Source organism: Lycium barbarum, chromosome 9 (genome assembly GCF_019175385.1).
Source record: "Lycium barbarum isolate Lr01 chromosome 9, ASM1917538v2, whole genome shotgun sequence".
In the NCBI taxonomy this organism is placed as follows: domain Eukaryota; kingdom Viridiplantae; phylum Streptophyta; class Magnoliopsida; order Solanales; family Solanaceae; genus Lycium; species Lycium barbarum.
Window position 1 is genome coordinate 9073754 of NC_083345.1, and position 20169 is coordinate 9093922.

A 20169-nucleotide genomic window follows, 5' to 3' on the forward strand; every position below is an offset into this window, starting at 1 on the left:
ACAGATAGAGTTAGGTGAATATTTGACCGAGACTAAAAATATTAACTTTTGGCAAACTATAAAGAATTAAAACTGTTTAATACATACTTAAGGGACTATTTTGAACCTACCCTCAAACATATGAGACTATTTTTATCATACTCTCTCATTTTCCTTTCATCTTTTAATGCTCCACTTTTCCGTAAAATACCTAAAACACCCTTGATCTTTCTTTCATTTTACTTCAGGCAGTATCCAACGGGCGAATCTTGTTCTTATATGGAGTAGATTTTTCTTTGGATCCTTTTCTATTTACACAAATATACACATAGTTGTGTGTGTGAGTGTGTGTTTTTTGAGCTATATTGTGTGTAAAGCTTGAATCTTGATTTGTTGAATGACATTTTGATTTGGGTTAGTGTCAAAAATGTATGAAAACAACCATTAAAAGCTTAGTTTTCTTTAGCTTTTGCTTTAATCTTTTTGGTCTGAACATACCCTTTTGCTCTCTTTCTCATAAAAAAAGTGATCTTTTGTGTTTTTCTAGTGTAAAAAAGATTTCTTGATGTTGAAAACAATGAAGTATTACTGATTAGTCTGTGGGGTTTGTTTGTTTGAAGATTTGGGAGCTTATTTTAAGATCTAAGTGTTGGTGGTGAAGCAAATTGGAGCTGCAAGAATGAAGTCCAGTACTTTACTTGACTCAGTTGTATTTCAGCTCACTCCTACTAGAACTAGGTAAATAATGTCCTCTTTATTTGGTTAATATTTCATGTAATGGTGTTTTAGAATTGCTGTGTGTATATGGATGTTAATTGATCTCTTTGGGTTTATATGATTGATGATGATTATGTGCATCTTTTTGAGTATATGCATGTTAGAAAAAAAAATGTGAGATTTAGAGAATGTTTAGTTTTAGAGTGAACTGATTTTGTCTTACATTATTTGCTAGTGTTGGAGGGAAATGGGCCTGAATAGAGCAGAATGGATGTAGAGGATTCATATAGCAAACACCAACTTGTATGAGATTGAAGTTTAGTTAATTGTTAATGTACTTCTGATTTTTTCTGTTTTTTGCATGTGGTCACAGTTAGAATTATTGTGTAAAAAATTCAAACCTCCTTGAACATATAGATTGAGAATCCAGTTGGATATTCAACATTCCTGTTTTTCAGCCTTGAATACCGTCGTCCCTTAGTAAATCAGGGAATATGTGGTTTTGCTGAAAGGATGATTTCTTACAGTCTTTTATCTTTTCCCCAAAGGTGGTTAGGACTTTTCTGCTTTTTTCTCTCTTATAACTAATTGAATGGAAATGACATTGCTGTCCGATTGTTACAAGAGTCTGAAATCTGGATAGACGTGAATTCTGCACCCAAGTTAGTTACTACTCTTGTTTTATCTTTCTTGGTGCAAACTGAGAAATCAATAACATCTGCAGTGGCAATGGCAATTTATCTCTCTACTTCTCTCTTCATTACAGAACGGGTGCTAATAGAACTTCTAGTATTTTGAGTGGCATAGCTGTAGTCAATTAGTTATTGCGCTTTTGGATATGAAAATATGTAGCTGAGCGCGGAGCTGCTGACTTTCTCTGTACTAATCAAATGCTTCTTCTTTTCAGGTGTGATTTATTCATTATAGCCAATGACAAGAAAGAAAAAATAGCTTCTGGATTGCTTACTCCTTTTCTTGCTCACTTGGGAACTGCTCAGGATCAAATTGCAAAGGGTGGTTACTCAATTTTGCTGGAACCGGATACTGATGTTGATGCTCCATGGTTTACAAAGGGCACAGTGGAAAGGTTCGTGCAACTTTATGTTGACCTTGTAAGAATTCCAATTATCTAATCAATTTCATATGTTCTTACATGTGCGTAGCTTATGAACTGGGAATGTTTCCATGATAGTCCATGTCTTATGTGCAAAGGGATAAACTTTTTCATTTACATTTCTCGCTAAAATGTTCGGAACCTTCGTTAGGGACAGTCCATACTAAACCAAAATAACTCTTGTAAGCATTTATCATGTAAATGTTTAATCTGGAGCGTCCAGGAGTTCAGTCATGATAACTCCCCCCCCCCCCCCCCCCCCCCCCCCCGCCGTAAAAAGAGAATACGAGTGTGATAAAGGTGTACGAACAAATCAGTCCAGTGTTTTTTTGGGATAAATATCAATTGGTCCAATGTTTCTTTCTGTTAACAGGTTTGTCCGCTTTGTGAGCACTCCGGAGATTCTGGAAAGGGTATACACCATAGAATCTGAGATCTTGCAGATTGAGGAAGCAATTGCCCTTCAGGGAAACAATGATAGTGGACAAGGGCGAGTAAGTATTTACTGATCTTCAGAAATTTCATGTGTCATTGATTGTCAAGACGCCGGTCCAACACTTTTATTTCTTTAACAGGTTGAATACAAAGAGGCAAAATCAGCAGGGAAGTTTGCAGGTACTTCTGAGTGAAAACTTGTATCATTATTAACAAAATAAGGCCAGTTCTTTTTCTTTTTCTTTCTCATCATCACACAGGTCAAGTGATACTCTGTTCTCAACTTTATGGTCTTCGTTTCTTGACTAATCTAACTCTTTCCACTTTTTAACTTCTTTTTTTCCCCCATTGCTCATTGATCGGTTCCTCCATTTGCAAGGAAATACTGCTTTTGATGCCGATATCTAGACACTGCTAGTTCCTTACTTATTTTTGTCAATAAAGTTTTCTTCTTCTTCTTCTTCTTCCCCTTTTATCAGCTAAGTAGTAGTGGGCTATATCCTCCAGTGTTATGTGAAATTGCTAGTTTGTAGAGAATCAATTTTGTAGGTTCTTTATCTTTTGGTATATCCCTTGTATACGGTCGTTTTTTGGCCATGTTTATGAAAGAAAATACTTTTACTTGATCAAAAAAAAATTTAAAAAAATGACACATATACTGAAAAGCACGGAACTATTGACAGGTACTAAATCTACAGCAGATGTCAATGAGGAGAAAGCTATTGTCCTTTACAAGGTGAGTGGTTATGTTGTATTCTTTCAAATGTTGCACACATTAATCATTTTTCCTTATCTGGTTTATTTTTCGGGCAGCCTGGGGAACATCGACCTCAAACAGATTCGCAGGAAGAAAATTCAAGGTATGTGAGTGGCAAATCATTTCAGCAGATTTTTCTGTTCATTGAAATTACACGTGGGACTGTGGTCTCACTTCATCATCGCATGAATTAAGATTTTTTGCTGATGATTTATCAAGTAGAAAAATTTGTTCAGATTCTTTTTTGCATCTCTGTTCCGTTGTCAGTGACAGATGTAGCTTTAGTGCTACGGGTTCAACCGAACTCATATTTTTGACACGGAACATAGTTACATGTGTGAAAAACTATAAAATTTCAGCAAATACTTTACTCTAAACCCATAATTTTAAGAGTATAGTGAGTTCAGTACTAATAATTGTAAAGGTTGAACCCATCAAGTTAAAGTCGGGGATCCACCTGTGCGTTTGTTGCAGTCGTAATGTTAGGAAGTAAATCAGTGAAATCACTATGGTCAAATTGAGAAGAACTAGGATTTCTTTTTTGTTGATAAAGTTGAGAAGGATTTCTAACTTAGCATTGTTAGCTATTTCTCTTAGTTGTATGTCAATATTCACGATTCTCCATTTTATTCAAATCATGGCTAGTCAAAATTCAGTATTATTTTATCGATCAATTGCACTCCTGTCCTTGTTCATGATTCTCCACTTTAAATCAAATCCTTGTATGCAGCCCCTTAGTCTGTAATAAGTTCCTTGGACTCTAAAAAAGTGTTGCCACACCTGTGTCGGATCCTCCAAAAATACACTACTTTTGAAGGATCCGACACGCACCCGACGACATTTTGGGAGAGTCCGAGTAACATGTATGTCGGCTTTGCTTCAATATTCCATATTATGTCGGCGAGTTCAAGCTCATTTGCCTTTTAACCTGGGCCAGTCAAAATAAAGGCAGGATTTGCTCATCTTTTATTTCGACTTTTCAGTATTTACATAAGTTGTATGTCACCAGCCTATGCTCATGCTTTTGAAGTTTCCTTCAGTTTGTTATTGGTTACAGAGACCTTAAAGAATCTCCAGAAACTTATATGGAGTTCCTCTGAGCTTGTAACATATATGAGAGCCAAATTATTCAAGTTCAGTAACAGCTCCAATGCGGTTTTATTGATTTTTCTTATCCAGAGTACAGCTTTTGAAGGTTCTGGAGACTCGCAAGTCTGTGCTTCAAAAAGAACAAGGAATGGCATTCGCTCGTGCTGTAGCTGCTGGTTTTGATATTGATCGGATGGCACAAATGGTATCATTTTCTGAATCTTTTGGTGCTTCGCGCTTAAGGTAAGCAACCAGAAGCAACTTCTACTTCCCTTCCAAACTATTAAAAGAAACACAAATAAAAGGTTAATTTAATAAACATCGCAAAAACGATTCTATGATTCATTATGTGTTTTCATGTGGCAGAGATGCATGTGTAAGATTTATGGAACTGTGGAAGAAAAAGCATGAAAATGGACAATGGGTTGAAATTGAAGCTGCAGAAGCAATGGCAAATCAATTAGACATTGCTGCAATGAATGCATCTGGAATTCAGCTCTCTAATGTTGCTAATAAGCAGTTTGATTCCAACAGCGAGATGGCTTCTGATAATGGTAATTCAGGTAAAGAAGCAAATCCCATTGAAGGCTACTCTTATCATAACTTGTCCGTCATATAGGCATCTGGCCAAGGCCATATAATTGTCTCTGGGAGGTTTGACTAACCTAGCCTAACTTTATATTTCACTCAACTTTAAGCTGTATGGAAAATTACTGGTAAGGGATGGTCCAGATAACCTTGTGCCAGAATTTGTCAACCGAGGAACTCTAGACATGTTTCTGGAGATTTTTAGAGGATTTTTTTCCAAAAACTTATTGGATGACTTATGACAAATAATAATAACATACATTCTTTTAGTCATCAAGGTTCTGGTTTTCGTTTTTCTTTTTCAACATACAAAATGTTCATTCGGTTTGGGATCCTTTCAGTTCTGACCTTGGATATAATCTTACCGTTTATGAGGATTGAGTAGGATGATATAGGCATGTTATATTTTTGTACAACGTGTGCCTTCTTGATAGAGTTGGTAAGTTTTGATATATTCTTTTGCAATATAGGGGAAAGGCCTCCATTTGATCAACAAAGCCCAAATGGTCAACAACAATATCAATATATGCATCCAATGTTTCCACCGTGGGCAATGCATTCTCCTCCCTCTGCCTTACCTCCTTTTCAAGGATATCCCATGCAAGGAGTACCATACTATCCAGCTTATCCCGGAAATGGGCATCCCTATCAACATCCTTATCCAGGAATGGAAAACTCTCCAACGGGTGTCACTCCGAGAAGTAGACAGAAAAGACGGTCTTTGGATAGGAGAGAGAGCAACAGTGATTCAGAGGAGGGTGAAGAAATGGACAGTGAAGGGTCTCATAGTCAAAGAAAGAAGGCTGGTCGGTCAAGGAAAAATAAATCAGGAAAGGTTGTTATACGTAACATTAATTATATCACTTCTAAGGCAAAGAACTCTAGTGATAGCGAATCAGAAGCAGCTTCTGGTTCGGAAAAAGATGTTGATAGTGAAGATTTAGAAGGCAACGGTCACAATCCAGTGAACAAGCAAACTTCACGGTCACCAAAAACAAGACGAAGCCGCACAAAGCTTCAGGATGAATCAATTTCATATGATGATACTGTTTGTGAGAAGGAACCTGATGGTGGGCATTGGCTGGCATTTCAAAATTGTTTATTGAAAGGTAATGAAGAAGAACGTTATGCTGACAAAGATGGCATGTTTGCAATGGAGAAAGATGCAAGGAGGAGACCAAAAAGTACCATCGCCAATGGTGAAGTTCTACTTTCTAGCAGAGGATATGACAATGCTCAAGGACTTGGTGACCAAATGGACATGCACTTTACTGAAATAAATGGGAGAAAAGTCATGCCTAGAACTGCAAATGATGAATTTATGTTAAATGGTCGAGAAAATCAATCAGGGCTGAGAAATTCATTAGATCCTCTTGCAGTAAATGCATTTGAGCATACTAATAAGCTAGACAAAGCTTCCTCACATGATATGACTGATGAGTCTTTTATAGTACCTTTTAGGTCAATGTCATTGGATGGCGTTGGACCAGACGGTAGAACTGCCATTAACATGGAGTCTGAGCTTCCATCAATGCATCAAAAATCAGAAAACAACTCTGCTGGAATTATGAGCTACGAGCCTAATGATTTGAGCATGATGCCTGAACGTGGAACAGAAAAGATTTCAGGTGTCTATGACCCTGCTTTTGACTATGAAATGCAGGTTTGCATTGAAGGTTCTGCTTCAAAGGATAAAAGAAAGAATGGAGTCTCAAATGAGGCTAAGGAAGGTTCTAAAAAATCAGAGAAAGATCGCAGGTCAAAAGCTACTGTTGATACTTCGGATAAGAAAAGGAGTGGAGGACCAATAAGAAAAGGAAAAATGTCAAAGTCAAGTCCTTTGGATGATGCACGAGCACGCGCTGAGAGGATAAGATCCTTCAAAGCTGATATGCAGAAGATGAAAAAAGAAAAGGTACACTGACTTAACTTTTTCTCACTTTTCCCCTTTTTTGGCAGTACACAATATAATTTATTAGTATAGCTCGATGTTTTGGAAAATCTAACCTGTTTAGGTGGAACTTCAAAATTTTGCAGGAAGAGGCTGACCAAAAGCGCATTGAAGCATTAAAACTGGAAAGACAAAAGAGAATTGCATCCAGAGGTGGCTCCAGCTCTGGTCGCTCTCCAGCATCAACAACCCAAACAAGAAAATTGCCAGCAAAAAGCTCTCCTGGCACCTTCAGGGGATCTAAGTTCAGTGACTCAGAGCCTGGATCCTCGTCGCCATTGCAAAGAACCAAAATAAGAACTTCGCTCGGGTCAAGTGATTTGCAAAAGGGCTCTAAAGCCAGCAAATCAACTGATGGCAGCAAGTTGGCAGGTAGTAACAAATTGAGTAGATCAGCGTCATCCTTATCTGAACCGAAAAAAAAAAACAATGGTGTTACACCTGATTCAAAAGCATCCATGGCACGAATAAGAAGATTATCAGAGCCCAAAGCAATCAGCAGCAAGCCTGATACTTTACGGAAGGCACAAAGTGCTGAACTATCAAAGCCCAAGGCTCGGAGTGCTGAACCAGTGTCCAAGACAAAGCGCTCTGATGTGCCAGAGAGCAAGAAAATATCTGCCATCATAGACCTTGACAAAAAGAAGGCTGCAACTCTTCCTGAGCTGAAAATCAGAACTACCAAAGATTCGTCAGATTTACCACAAGAAAAACCAGCTGCGGAGATTATAGCAAAGGAGAAGAATGACAGGCCTTCTGTAGCATCTGAAGGCATTCAATCATACAAGAATGATCTAGATGAAAACATTATTGAGAAAACTGTTGTTATGCTTGAGAAGGAGAAGTCCTCTTTGGTCGTGGAAGAGTGTGACCACATTGACAGTGTAGAGAAAACTGACTATGCCTCTACACGTGACCCACCCTCACCCTTTGAAGGATTTATCAGAGTTCCTGTTCCTAGCCAACTGCAAGAACTGCCAAATTCCCATGAGGTAGGAATAGTAGAGTTTGGTAAAATTAAAAGCTGGCACTCTTTGATACTTCCATTAACACACTCTTTGATGCTTCCGTTAACACAACACAATTACTAAAAAATCTTGCAGTTCATTGGCTATCTATCTCAGTTGAACGTATGGTAAGTTACAGACCATGAGTAGATCATGAAGATAAAATGTCCCTGACTTTCTTCATTAAAATTTTTCCCGATATAGCAAACCTTTTTTTCAGAAGCAGCATAGGCAAATTAAATTAATCTTTTTACTGCTATTTTTTAAATCAGAATCAAAATAGACATTTTAGTTTTTTCTGGAATATGAATTTGCTTTATATCATTTGATTATTTTTTCTTTGTTGGCATGGGGGTGTTGGGGGGTGGGGTTAAGGGGTGCTTTAATGTTCTTGGGTGCCTGATGGATATTCTGTGATGTGAGAGAGCTATTGTTTCAATTTAATAACATGTCGGTTTGAAATTAAATTTCAGCTGAGCATGTATAATTGTGCTCATGGATATTTGTAACCATTTATCTGCCAATGGGTTTATATTTTATCATTTACATGGCTCCAGGGGTTATTCTCATTAGCATATTTTAATTGGTAAAAGTTTTAATTTCTGCTTTGTTTGTTTGAGTTCTGATTGACTTAACATCAGCTGCATATGCAACTCTAGAAATTGAATGTTCCACCTTAATATTTGCAGACAGGGACGAGTTATGCGGATGACACTCCCAAGTTTGCAAATATCGGAAGTACTGTTTATCGTGCTCCATATGCTCGTGTCTCCTCCATAGAGGACCCTTGTACCAGAAACTTGGAGTTTGTTAAAGCACCCCCATCGAGCTCAGACACAGGATCAACAGTTAAAGAAATTGCCAAAGCTCATGCACCTGATATTCACACTGTTAGAGTAGATAACAATCCAGAAGCTGCAGAAAAGACTCAAGTGAAGGAATCACCAAAAGGTTTTAAACGCCTCTTGAGGTTTGCGAAGAAGAACCACACCTCTGCAGGAGCGGAATCAAATGGTACAAGCATGAGTAGCATCAAGCAGGATGATAGTGCCACAAATGCTTCCTTGCCTGGTGAAGGTAATGAACTTTCAGATCTCTTAACTAGCCGTAGCTGAAAACATCGATAACACGTTTCCTTTTGAAATTATGGAGGACTAGGTCTGGAATAATTCTCCTATAAAGATATTCTCGTCCAAAAATATAATGACGACTCAATGTACAGTTTTGGGAAGATTTCTTTGATTCGTAAAAAAAAAAAAAAAAGGGCAGCCCGGTGCACTAAGCTCCCGCTATGCGCGGGGTCCGGGGAAGGGCCGGACCACAAGAGTCTAATGTACGCAGCCTTACCTTGCATTTCTGCAAGAGGCTGTTTCCACGGCTCGAACCCGTGACCTCCTGGTCACATGGCAGCAACTTTACCAGTTACGCCAAGGCTCCCCTTCCAAACTTGTATTAACTAGGGGCATTCCGAGAATTGAACTTGGGACCTCTCGCACCCAAAGCGAGAATCATACCAATAGACCAAATGCCCTGCTTTTTTATTTCTTTGATTTGTATGTACTCTAAATAACTCAATGGGCAACTATGTTTTCATCCTGAACGTTTAGCTCTAATTCCATCTGCACAACTGAAATTCACGTGGAATCCACAATAATTTCTTCTCCCTTGCCGCTCGTCAATATCTATAAGCTGACCTTATACCTTGTCTCTTCCAGTTTATACTTTGAAGAATTTGATCTCCCAAGATGAAACCCCAACTGCTGGCAATGTTTCTCAGAAGTGTAAGATTTAATATTATCTGCATGATTTTTACAGGTTTATTTTTATATTTATGAATGAGGAACTGAGGTGCTTACACTTTTATACAGCTCGACTCTCTTTGTTATCTCCCTTTCGAAGCAAGACTAGTGAAAAAAGGTGAAAATATTCAGTATCAAGATTATTCAAGTGCTCCTATGGTTGTCAGCAGGAGGTGTGACACATCATTCATCATTTTAGGATTTTCCTCACAGCTCTTAATGACTTCCCAAAAACGGTTTCTTTCGTAAATTTAGTTACTGTAAAAATGTGTGGTTGTTAAGATGAGAAATGTATATACCTTCGACTGCCTGTCTGCTCTCTATATACTCTACAGTTTGGATTTGATTAGGTGTTTTGCAGTGAAGATGCTCGAGAAATTTTTCCAGTTCCTATTGTATATTTATTGCTTAAAGTATTAACGCTCCTTCTCCTATGTATTGAATCATTAAGTAGCTGGAACTTCCAGAAAACTGCATTAAACAGTCCCCATTGGCTTGGTTCTTTAATATTTTACCGTCATTTCCTCTTGGAGAGGGACCTTCCGTGGTTGTTTCATAGTAAAATAAACCTTCTCTTCAATGACGCAATAATACAAATGCTGCTTCATTTTAGTTTCTTTGCATTATAAGGGACTTTTTTCAGTGTATGACCTTATGATTTAAGAAGGTGAAGTGATATAATAGGCAGCAGTTGTGGCCTATATTAAGGCCAAAAGCATTGGAAATGAATATAAGAGAGAAAACATACTACAACAACTAAGCACATGATCGACTATATGAATCCTCACTGCTCATTTCGTTTTAGTAGGCCATCCAGGTTGGCTATATGGCCTACTGTACTTTCCATAAGAGGAGAATATGGCAGTGAAAACAGAAAGTAACACGGGATGTGTAGGTGTATCAATTTGGTAAAATCTGTAAGCAGAATAATTGGAGAAGAGAAAATGAAATAAGTATCAACAATAACATACCTAGTGAGATTCTCAGAGCGGGTGGGGTGTACGCAGACCTTACCCCTACCTTGTGTGAGGTAAACTATTTCCGATACACCCTCGGTTCATAAAATGAAATAAGTATATTGAGGGAAAAGAGAGAAAAGTAGTAATCCAGCAATTCTTTTTCTTGACATTTACCAAAACTAATGATGAGATTCTAGCTTGAGCTTACAGAAGTATTGCTTGAAAAAGCAATAATAATTTGCTAAATATATTACTCCTAATTTGTATTGGATAACTTCCCAGTTCTGTAAATGGGAATCGCTCATAACAAAGTATGTAAATTCAAAGTGTAGTTTCATTCAGAAATGCTAGAAGTTCTACACAAACTTTCTCATTTCTGCATCACTCAAACTTAATAATAAGGCAAGAAACATTGTTTTTGCTCATTCTAGTCAAAGCCTCTTTGGCTAAACATTCAGCAGCTTCTTGTGGATCTTCCAAATGTCTGATCAAGTTCACTGCCTCTTGCTGCTTCATTACCTGTTGAAAATTTCACAAATCAGAAATCAACAGTTACCACAATTTTTTTTTTTCCGGGTGTTTTAGTGTTGGATTTTGAACTTACCTCCCATATGCCAGGACTCGCTAGGATAACAAACTCAGTATCGCGATCAATCTTTTCAGAACCAACAACAAGTTCCGAGCTTTTAGAAGGCTTATCAGCTCCAGCTCCCTTTCCAGAATCGGAAGCTATTCTTCTTACAACTGATACGAACCAAAAACAATAAACTCAGCTTGTCTCTCTGCATCAAAAGGAAATTTCACAAAAAGAGGTAAAAAGGGTGACATATTATCATGCCTGGGAAGAGCTTATGTGACCAATGTGGCTTTGTTGTTTGCTGTTGCCTTCTGTTAATTTCGAAAGCTTCGCCATCTCTGCATACTACAGCTTTGTATTCACCCATGTTTAACAGTATTAGCTTCTCTCCATTGATGACTATTGCTGAAGCTGAACCCATTTTCCAGGAGTTTTCTAGTTTCTCTGTTTCCCTGACCTTAGCTTTTGCATGGACATGTGCCTTTTTCAATGTTTCTTTGCTTTTCCTCCTCATCTGTGACTGAAGAAAAATAGGCACAAAAAATTAGCTAAGCACCTCCAACTAAGCCACAATTTTCCATATTATGTGTCTCTTGGTTAATAATGGTTATAGTATATTCAGCATCACATTTCATAGGTGTTCCCCTTGATTTTACAGATACACTAAAAAGGAACAAAAATGATTAGCCCAACAATCAAAATGAACTCTCATTGGTAATCATATTGATTATCATTGAGGGCCTTTTAATTTATTTATTTTTGTGTGTGTTTACACATATTTTAACTATCTACCAAGATACGTTGCATAAACTTTTAAATTTGTAACATCTTCGGGACATACAGATGAAAACCTTGACTCAAGCTTTAAACAAATAAAAACAATTTGAGAGGAAAGCATTATAAGATTCCATAAAGCCATCTTTTTGTTTTAACCTTAACTCAACCTTTAAACAGATGAAAACAATTTTGCAAGCTGCAGCACGACCAACAACACAAGATGACAAAACAAAACAACACAAGAAAGAGATGAAATTAGGAAACATCCTAAGAACATTTTATTTTCATGCTTTGTTACCTAAATGACAAAATAAGTAACGATCACACCTAAGTTATTGTCATCTAACAAAACACAAGAAAATGGTGATAAAAAAAATAGAATCCTAAGATCATGTTGTTTTCATGCTTTGTTTTGTTAATAGCTCATTAAGATTACAACAACAACATATCCAGTGTGATTCCATAAGTGGGGTTTGGTGAGGGGGAGATGTACATAGACCTTACGCCTACCTTGTGAGAGGTAGAGAGATTATTTTCGATAGATCCTCAGCACAAGAAAAGCGATTTCAAAAACAGATTTGACAAATACAAGAGTAAAAGCTATGATGAAAATACTGTAGAAAGAAAAATACTACTTAATAGCAAAAAACAGTACAAATAACCCAAGTAAATGAAACAACAATAGAAAAACAATAAAGAAAGAGATAATAATAAATTAATAATAATAATAATGATACTGATAGTTACCTCATTAAGATTGTTATCGAACAAATGAGTCTGCAGGTACTTGGTAACTCCACCACCAATTCGGGTGTCAAAAACACCATAAAACCACCACTCTTGTTCTTCCACTTGTTCCCTTTGCACCACCACTTTATCACATTCTAGCTTGTTATTTTGAGGAGTTTGTGGCCTGGCCCCACCGCCTCTCGATGGCCTTTCTTCCGCCACGTAGTATCCATGAGTTATTGGCGTCAGCCATGAAAGCCTCTTTCCATTTCCGGATCCTCTCTTCTTGTTTCCTTCTTTTTTGGCAAGAAATTTTTTCAGCCTAAGTTTCTATCACAATCAACAAAAAGAAGACTTAGAAATTCAAAAAGCTTGCATGGTTACCATAACACATGTTACAAATGCACCTATACATGTGATTTCTGCCTAGTACTCTAAACCGTGACATATAACAATAGCGGACTTTGTAAATCTCGTAATTAAACTAAATAATTCCAAACCATCGTTAAAACCTTGATATAAGGAATTTTCAAAATTAAATTAGGGTGATTGAGTGCATTTTTGTTGGAACAATTAAAGGAAATGAAAATTTCGATCTAGAAGTGAATCTATAATGATTTCATCGTCATTTTCTTTTGTTTTTGCTTCAAAACTTATTGATAGATGACATGTGAAAGATTAAACAAAATGCATATACGTTAACAGAAAGAAGCATATACCTTTGCTATCTTGAGTTGAAAATCCTTAAAGCCCATGTTTTCAGCTTTCAATATGCAGATATATGGAACTGGACTTTGGTTTTTGATGATGTTAATGAGATTTAATAAAACTAAAAGATTTTGAAAATAAAAACTGTTTAGATAGAGATTGATAGAGAGATAGAGTTTGTTTTTGGCAATAGAAATTTATTCTGTTTTTTCTTGTTCAACTATAATCGTGTATATCAAGAAAGTTTTCAAGACTTATCAATGCAATTTTTAAAATAGCAAATGATAATAGAAGAATGAAAGATAATTTTTGTAAAGGAAGAAAAGAATGTTTACCACAGTTATAGTAAAAATATTTGGGGTAAAAAAGTGCTAATTTATCTTAATAGCTTAAGTTTTATCCTATGACTATATATATACTAGGCATGAGATGTTAACCTGAAAAAAAGGGAGAATAACTTACTGGAGCCATTCAAATTACTCTCAAGGATTGTGATTTTTTTTTTAATATTTTTTTTTGTATGAGCAATAGATAAAAAATTAAATTCTTGTACATTATCTTAAATACTACATCATCTAAATAATTTTCTTCAAAAGTAAAAAAGAAAAAAATAACGTTTGACATATTTTGCTTTGTGCTATATGATAAATTCACCATATTAAGTGAATGCAGGTAATCCAATATGAGATTTTGAAAACATTTCATACCTTTAGAGAAATATTTTTGAAATTTGAAATGCTACATTTGATTATTATCTACAGTCTCAAATTTATAAATTTAATTTTTTAAACTGAAGATGAAAATCCAGAGCCTATTTACTCCAATTGATCAAAAGAACAGGATGACTTTATTATGAGGAAAATAGATAATTTAGATAATTAAATGCATCACTTCATGGTCTTTTTAAATGTTTGATTTGATTATTTTAGTTAATTGAGTTGGTTACTTTTGCCTTAATTTTCACGTATAAAAATTTCTTTTGAAAAAAACTAAAACTTACACACTCTTCCAGTAAAAGATATTATTATAATTTTGTTTAATAATTATCTTTCAAGTAATCCAATCCTTTTTATAAATTAAGCAATTCGAATCTATCATACAAACCAGATGATTCTATTTTTTGTCAACCTACTTTAATTAAATTTTACAGTATTTCGTTTTAAAGCAAAGACGAAAAGAAAAAAAGTTAAGAGATAAGTAACTTCGACGTTCTTTGCACCAAAAAAAAAAAAAACTGACGTTCTGGCGGCTTATAAAGTGTAACTTAAGTATTTTAGGAGAAAAATGTATAATGTACGAAAGTATTGGATAAAAAGTGTGTTTTTTCCCCCACCCTGTGTCCGGGACCCGTATTGAAGCTCGACTATATCCGGATTCCGGCCGCGTAGGGCCTCATTTGGGGAGAAGCACCCCCAACCAAGAATTTTTCATACCTAGGACTCGAACCCGAAACCTTTAGTTAAGGGAGGATCAGCCCCATCCGCTACACCACATCCTTTGGTGGTGGATAAAAAGCGTCAATATGGTTTGTACTAATTTTTAGTTTATATTCATGCATTATCATATGAGTCTGTGATAATGAAAAAATAAATAAATTTCTATGACCGTGAAAGATTATGAGAATCTAAATACATATATGAATTATTAAGATATTATTTTTAAATTAAACAATGAATAATTAAACCCGCTAATTTTCTTAGCATCTAAGTAGGCGTTTGGCCATCAATTTTCAAACCTGCGTTTGGACATGCGTTTTCAGTCATGGTTTGAAACCATGGTTTTAACATTTTAAAATATAAAATTTAACCTATAAGTTTATATTTTGTAAAAAAAGATCCATAAGTTGGTAGATATTTTTAACAATTACCCCTATCAATCATTTACCAATCTCATTAACTTCCACCAAATTTTATTTATGTCTACCAACCTTTTAATTTATATATGTCTACCAATTTTATTTATTGAACTAAAATTTGATCAATTGATGTTGTATTTTTAGAAAGGTCTTCTAGTATTAATTTTGAGTCAGTTGTTATGAATTAGCGTATTAATTTTGTTATGAACTATGACTTGCTCATTTGGTAAGATTGTATAAGAATTGAGAATGTTTTGATAATTTTCACAACTTATGGATTTTTTTATGTCTATAAGAGAAAATACTCCTTAAAATATGCAAATTAAATGTCCAAACATGGTTTCAAATCATGTTTCAAACCATGGTTCAAACCACGTCCAAACGGAGCCTAAATGTGTTTATCTTTATTTTAAAATTATTTAATTAAATATTAAGATTTTAAAATGTTAGAGAAAACATTAACTTATATGGTGCATTTAAAAGTGCTTGTTTGATAAAGAAACTCTAAAGCCGGTAGCAATGACATCTATCGCAGGTAAGGCTGTTCAAAATCGAACTGTAACCAATAAAGCAACTGTAAAATTGGCTTATTGGTTTTGAGTTATCGGATTAACGGTAGGTGAACGGATTAAGATTTTCTAGTTAACGGCTTATCGATACGGAGATGGATTACTCAATTTTCTTATCGGGTAAACCGCGTTAACTCGTTAAAAATTATCATATTTATATTTTTTTAATCCCTGCCAAAATTATGTAATTTTATTTGTTGTTAATCCCCGTTGATATCTTTATTTAATCGCTGCATTTTACGAACAAGAAGTTTTAAAAATAATTTCTATAGTTGTAAGAAAAATTAAATTAATTTGCACTTTATATGCCAAGGTGAATAACACTCGCAAAAGAAAGTAACTAAAATGAAAACAAAAACCGTCTGAAAAATCATTCAAACAACTGCCACTTGGTCTAATATAGAAAAAACAAGAAAGCGAAGAAAAAAACCAAAATAGAAATACAACCTTCAGACATGGATACTCTTGGCCTCAAAGCCTTAAGGTCAGGTCTAACTCATTATTTTCATTATCATTGTTAAGTACATGCTGAATAGGAACATCCAACTGATCGATGAAAGGTCTTGTGATTTTAGAAGGAATTTCAGTCATGTTTATATCGGTAGAATTTGAAACCCTAACTTGATTCCTCCTTGTTGACAACTGCATATGTGCCTCACGATTTGTTTGCACGCATTGGTCACCACTGTTACCTCTAATTGAACGTTGACGGTATGATTGTGGTTGTCGGGACACGTGTCTCTCGTTTCTCGTTAATCTTGCATCTCGTGCTAGTTGTCTGTTTAAATTTTCTACTATGTGTATCTCTTGTTCTAGCTGTATTGGGTGAGATAGAACATGATTCATGAATTCTTGATAAATGTAAATGACTTGGTGACATATAGGGCATTGAAATGATGTAGGGTGAGAACTCGACATTCTTAAGAAGAAATCAATGTCAAACACGAAAATATTCAAAATCAAGCAAAATCTGAAAGTTTTACTTAGAAGAAATTTAGTTTACCTATATGACTTATTCAGCAAGAGAAGACTTCGATTTATTCACATCAATACTATGAATTTTGTGAAGAATTTATAGGCCCCGCTCACCTTTACTTGTGGACCCCACATGTGCTAATATGGTAAATCTGTCAGAATAAATAATACCGTAATGCTAGGAGCAACAAATCTGCAAATAAATTTGGAAGTTATTAACCTTTTTTATCTTTTATTTGGAGATTTTTGTTTTCTTTTTTCGCAATTATATTTCATTGTCGTATTATATTGGACACCATGTAACATTTCTTTGTCAATATTACTGGTATAAACTATTTTTTTTATGTTGATAACTATGTTGTCTTGGTTAAGTTAATTTGGACCTCGACTAATATGCGAGTATCAAACTTTTTTACTGCGTAATACATATATTGGGTAACGCTACTCATCAAATTTTAGTATGATGAAAAGAATGCACACAGTGTCACCCCCTTGAGATAAGGACAAGTTCATCCTCATATGATTTTAGTTTTAAACCGTGCAAGATTGTCATTTGAACAATAGTATTTTGGTCATCTATATGAGTGTTTTAGGAATACTTCAATATGCATATTGGACATTTTGATAGGCATTTGAACAACAGTATTTTGGTCATCTATATGAGTGTTTTAGGAATACTTCAATATGCATATTGGACATTTTGATAGGTAAGATATGAAAAGTTGAAAGGACAAAACAAAATTTGTAAAACATGATGTTGGAAAAAATGAGAGGAAAAATTACCAAATTGAATTGTTTTTTTCCCACAATCAAATTGCGTGATAAATAGTTTAAGTACTAACTTTCTTCAATATTTTCAATTTCTATTTTTCTCTAGTGACCAACCATTATTGTATCAAATTTCATTATAATTAAAAATAGTTAAGACTTTATTCAAACACCTACTAAAGAATGATATTTTTCTTCAAATTATCATACTTGCATCTTATTTAATTATAATCCTTCTATAAGTCATATATGTATAGTAACTGACTTCTTTATTACAATCCTTCTATAAGTCATATATGTATAGTAACTGACTTCTTTATAAATCTAGAATCTTTCAACATATTTAATAGAAAATGGAATTATTATTATTATTATTATTATAATAAGTTGTAGTAAGTAATTTGCCCAAATAGTATATATAATAAATACTTTAGTTTTAAGTTGTTTTCCTTCCCTAAAAGACGAATTATAGATTGTCAGCTACTTAGGTGGGGCGAAGCCATAATTATAGTAAGCATGTCGAACCGAATGGGACGGGGCGGGTTGCTGGACTAAAAAAAGAGGAACCCAAGGGGGGGACTGGCGGGAGTGGGATGGAGCAGCATTTTGGGGGAGGCCCGACCCGCCGCTATATAGGGGGACGGGTCGGGTCAAACGGGTTTGGGGGATTTTTTTTTCTTAATGAACTTCAAACTTAATATTTCAATGTAAATTTTAGTGTTTATATTTTTTAATACATTTAGCTATAACTTAATATATTTTTTATAACTTTAAAGTCTTTAAGTTTATTTCGCAACCGCTATTTTTTAAAACTTATAGCGGCTAGTTTTTTTTTAACTTATTAGTTAATGTTAAATATAATTCAAGTAGTTAAAATATATATATATATAAAGACTTGCATTTTTTTAGTATTTATAAAAAAAAAATTAATTAAGAACTCGAGCCTTTACGTTTATTTATTCAACCCCTAAGTTTATTAATAAACTGCACTTTGGCCCTATTTCCAAAATATAAATACCCTTCCATTTTTCTTCATTTTCACACAATTCTTTCACAATTCTCTCTTTATCTAAATTTGCTATTCAAGTACATTTCTACTTTCAACTTCCATGGAAAATCCTCCACCTCCGGATATTTGGGGGGGGGGGGGGGGGTTACCGGTGTGTTTCCGTTGGGCACTCCACTCCCAATGGCTCCATTTTAAAAAATAAATGTTCCTGCCCAGGATCGAAATGGGGACCTCAGTGTGCAAGACTGATGGGAAAAGTGCTACAACACAGTAACCGCTTGGTGTCGTTCCCAGCTTCCCACATACTTAAGAGTACTTCCCACATAATTTGAAATGAATTGGGACAGGACTGGGCCCGACCGGGATTTTACCCGTGTCCTGACCCGTCCTCAGTCCCCTATTCCCCCAAACCCCATCCTCTCTAATTATAACGGAACGGACCCGGGACGGACCGGGCCGACCCGTCCCCACTGACACACTTAAATGGTAGTCGAATTCTTCAACAGTTTTTAAATAATTTTCTTTTTCCAAGGAGGAAAAATTCAAGCACTAGTAAATTAAATAGTTTTTTTATAAGTAAAATAATTTTAGTGTTACCACATAAACGATGTCACTTAGAAAACTAACTAGGCTTCACGTATTTAGAATAAATTTCGGCCCCCTAAATTTGTTCTTTTTTTCTATTTTGGCACATTAACTAAGTGTTGTTCCTATTGAATTCCTGAACTTGACCTCAAGTGTGTCTATCAAACACAATCCGACTTATATAACATATATGGTGAGTTTTATTTTTTTTAGCCTTGCGCGTGAATATCAATCGCATCCTACGTGAAAAATTCAACTAATTAAAACACCCCACCTATTTTAATTATACACATCAGATAACAAGTTTGGTATGCCAAACTTCAAAACTTGTATACTTCTATTATCAATGAAATGAAATGCCAGTTCGGAAAAAAAAAAGGGCATAACTAAAATTATGTCGGATCTAGTGTAGGTTGCCTTAAGGCATAACTAAAAGTCTGCCTTATAAGGCAGCCTCTGCCGGATACGATAGAACTATAGTTATGCCGTAAGGCAACCTATGCTGCGTAAGGCAAACTTTTCCAAAAGTCTTGCCTTGCGATTTTTATTTTTTTATTTTTATGTCTGAGCCGGGGTTCGAATTCAGAACCTCAGGATATTATAGGCTAAGGGCAAAAATTAAAGACTAGCAATTTGAAGGACAAAAATTAAAGACCACCCCGAGTAAGGGGCATCCCTGCGAATTGCCCATTTATAAGGATGACATTGGTGATCTTGAAATTTTATGACTTTACTTGTCCCAGACAAAATTTAACATTTAGCAAATTTTGACTTTTGACCTTAAACATTTGCTCATGAGAAAAGATAAGTGTTCGAGACATGTTAGTAAGTGTAATTTCCGGCACTAAATCGGATTCGAGCGCAAAATCTATTCGCGTGTTATTTCAGTTCAATATCAAAACTTATGTTATGTCATGTGATACAATTTCATGAGTTTTTTTATTTATTTAATTTCTACCTACTTTTTTTTTTTTTTAAATCACATCTAAACACCGAAATAATTTTAGATATGAAATTAGTCATAGCTAAATTGACAAGAGAGGGTTTCTCAGATGGTAAACACCCTCCACTTTCAACTCGAAGGTTATGGGTTCGAGTCACCAAAGGAGCAAAAGGGAGAGCTCCTGGGGAGGGGAAAAATGGTAATTTTTTTTTTAAAGTAAAACTAAAATTCAGTCAATACATGTCTAAAATTGTCCAAAAAATGTATAGGCTTATAATT

General features: G+C 35.2%; 2 protein-coding genes across 4 annotated transcripts; one reads left to right on the forward strand and one right to left on the reverse strand.

The window, feature by feature from the left end:
- The first annotated feature begins 269 nt into the window (after positions 1–269).
- LOC132611503 (COP1-interacting protein 7) lies at positions 270–9979 on the forward strand. Of its 3 annotated transcripts, none has more exons than XM_060325920.1 (14): positions 270–393; positions 600–717; positions 1604–1783; positions 2184–2304; positions 2386–2425; positions 2929–2981; positions 3059–3105; positions 4182–4334; positions 4458–4654; positions 5150–6594; positions 6717–7622; positions 8327–8714; positions 9353–9418; positions 9506–9979. In XM_060325920.1, the coding sequence occupies exons 2-14, from the start codon at positions 659–661 to the stop codon at positions 9556–9558; spliced, it is 3708 nt and encodes a 1235-aa protein (XP_060181903.1). In that variant the 5' UTR covers positions 270–393; positions 600–658; the 3' UTR covers positions 9559–9979. The 3 variants fall into 3 exon arrangements, with proteins under 3 accessions (XP_060181903.1, XP_060181901.1, XP_060181902.1); XM_060325918.1 differs by having other exon boundaries at positions 274–408; XM_060325919.1 differs by having other exon boundaries at positions 285–717.
- A 545-nt stretch (positions 9980–10524) lies between these two features.
- On the reverse strand, positions 10525–13525 carry LOC132610229 (putative protein phosphatase 2C-like protein 44). Its single transcript, XM_060324531.1, has 5 exons — positions 13198–13525; positions 12497–12808; positions 11234–11492; positions 11000–11139; positions 10525–10914 (listed from the first exon to the last, which is right to left on the reverse strand). The coding sequence occupies exons 1-5, from the start codon at positions 13231–13233 to the stop codon at positions 10777–10779; spliced, it is 885 nt and encodes a 294-aa protein (XP_060180514.1). The 5' UTR covers positions 13234–13525; the 3' UTR covers positions 10525–10776.
- Between the last annotated feature and the right edge of the window lie 6644 nt (positions 13526–20169).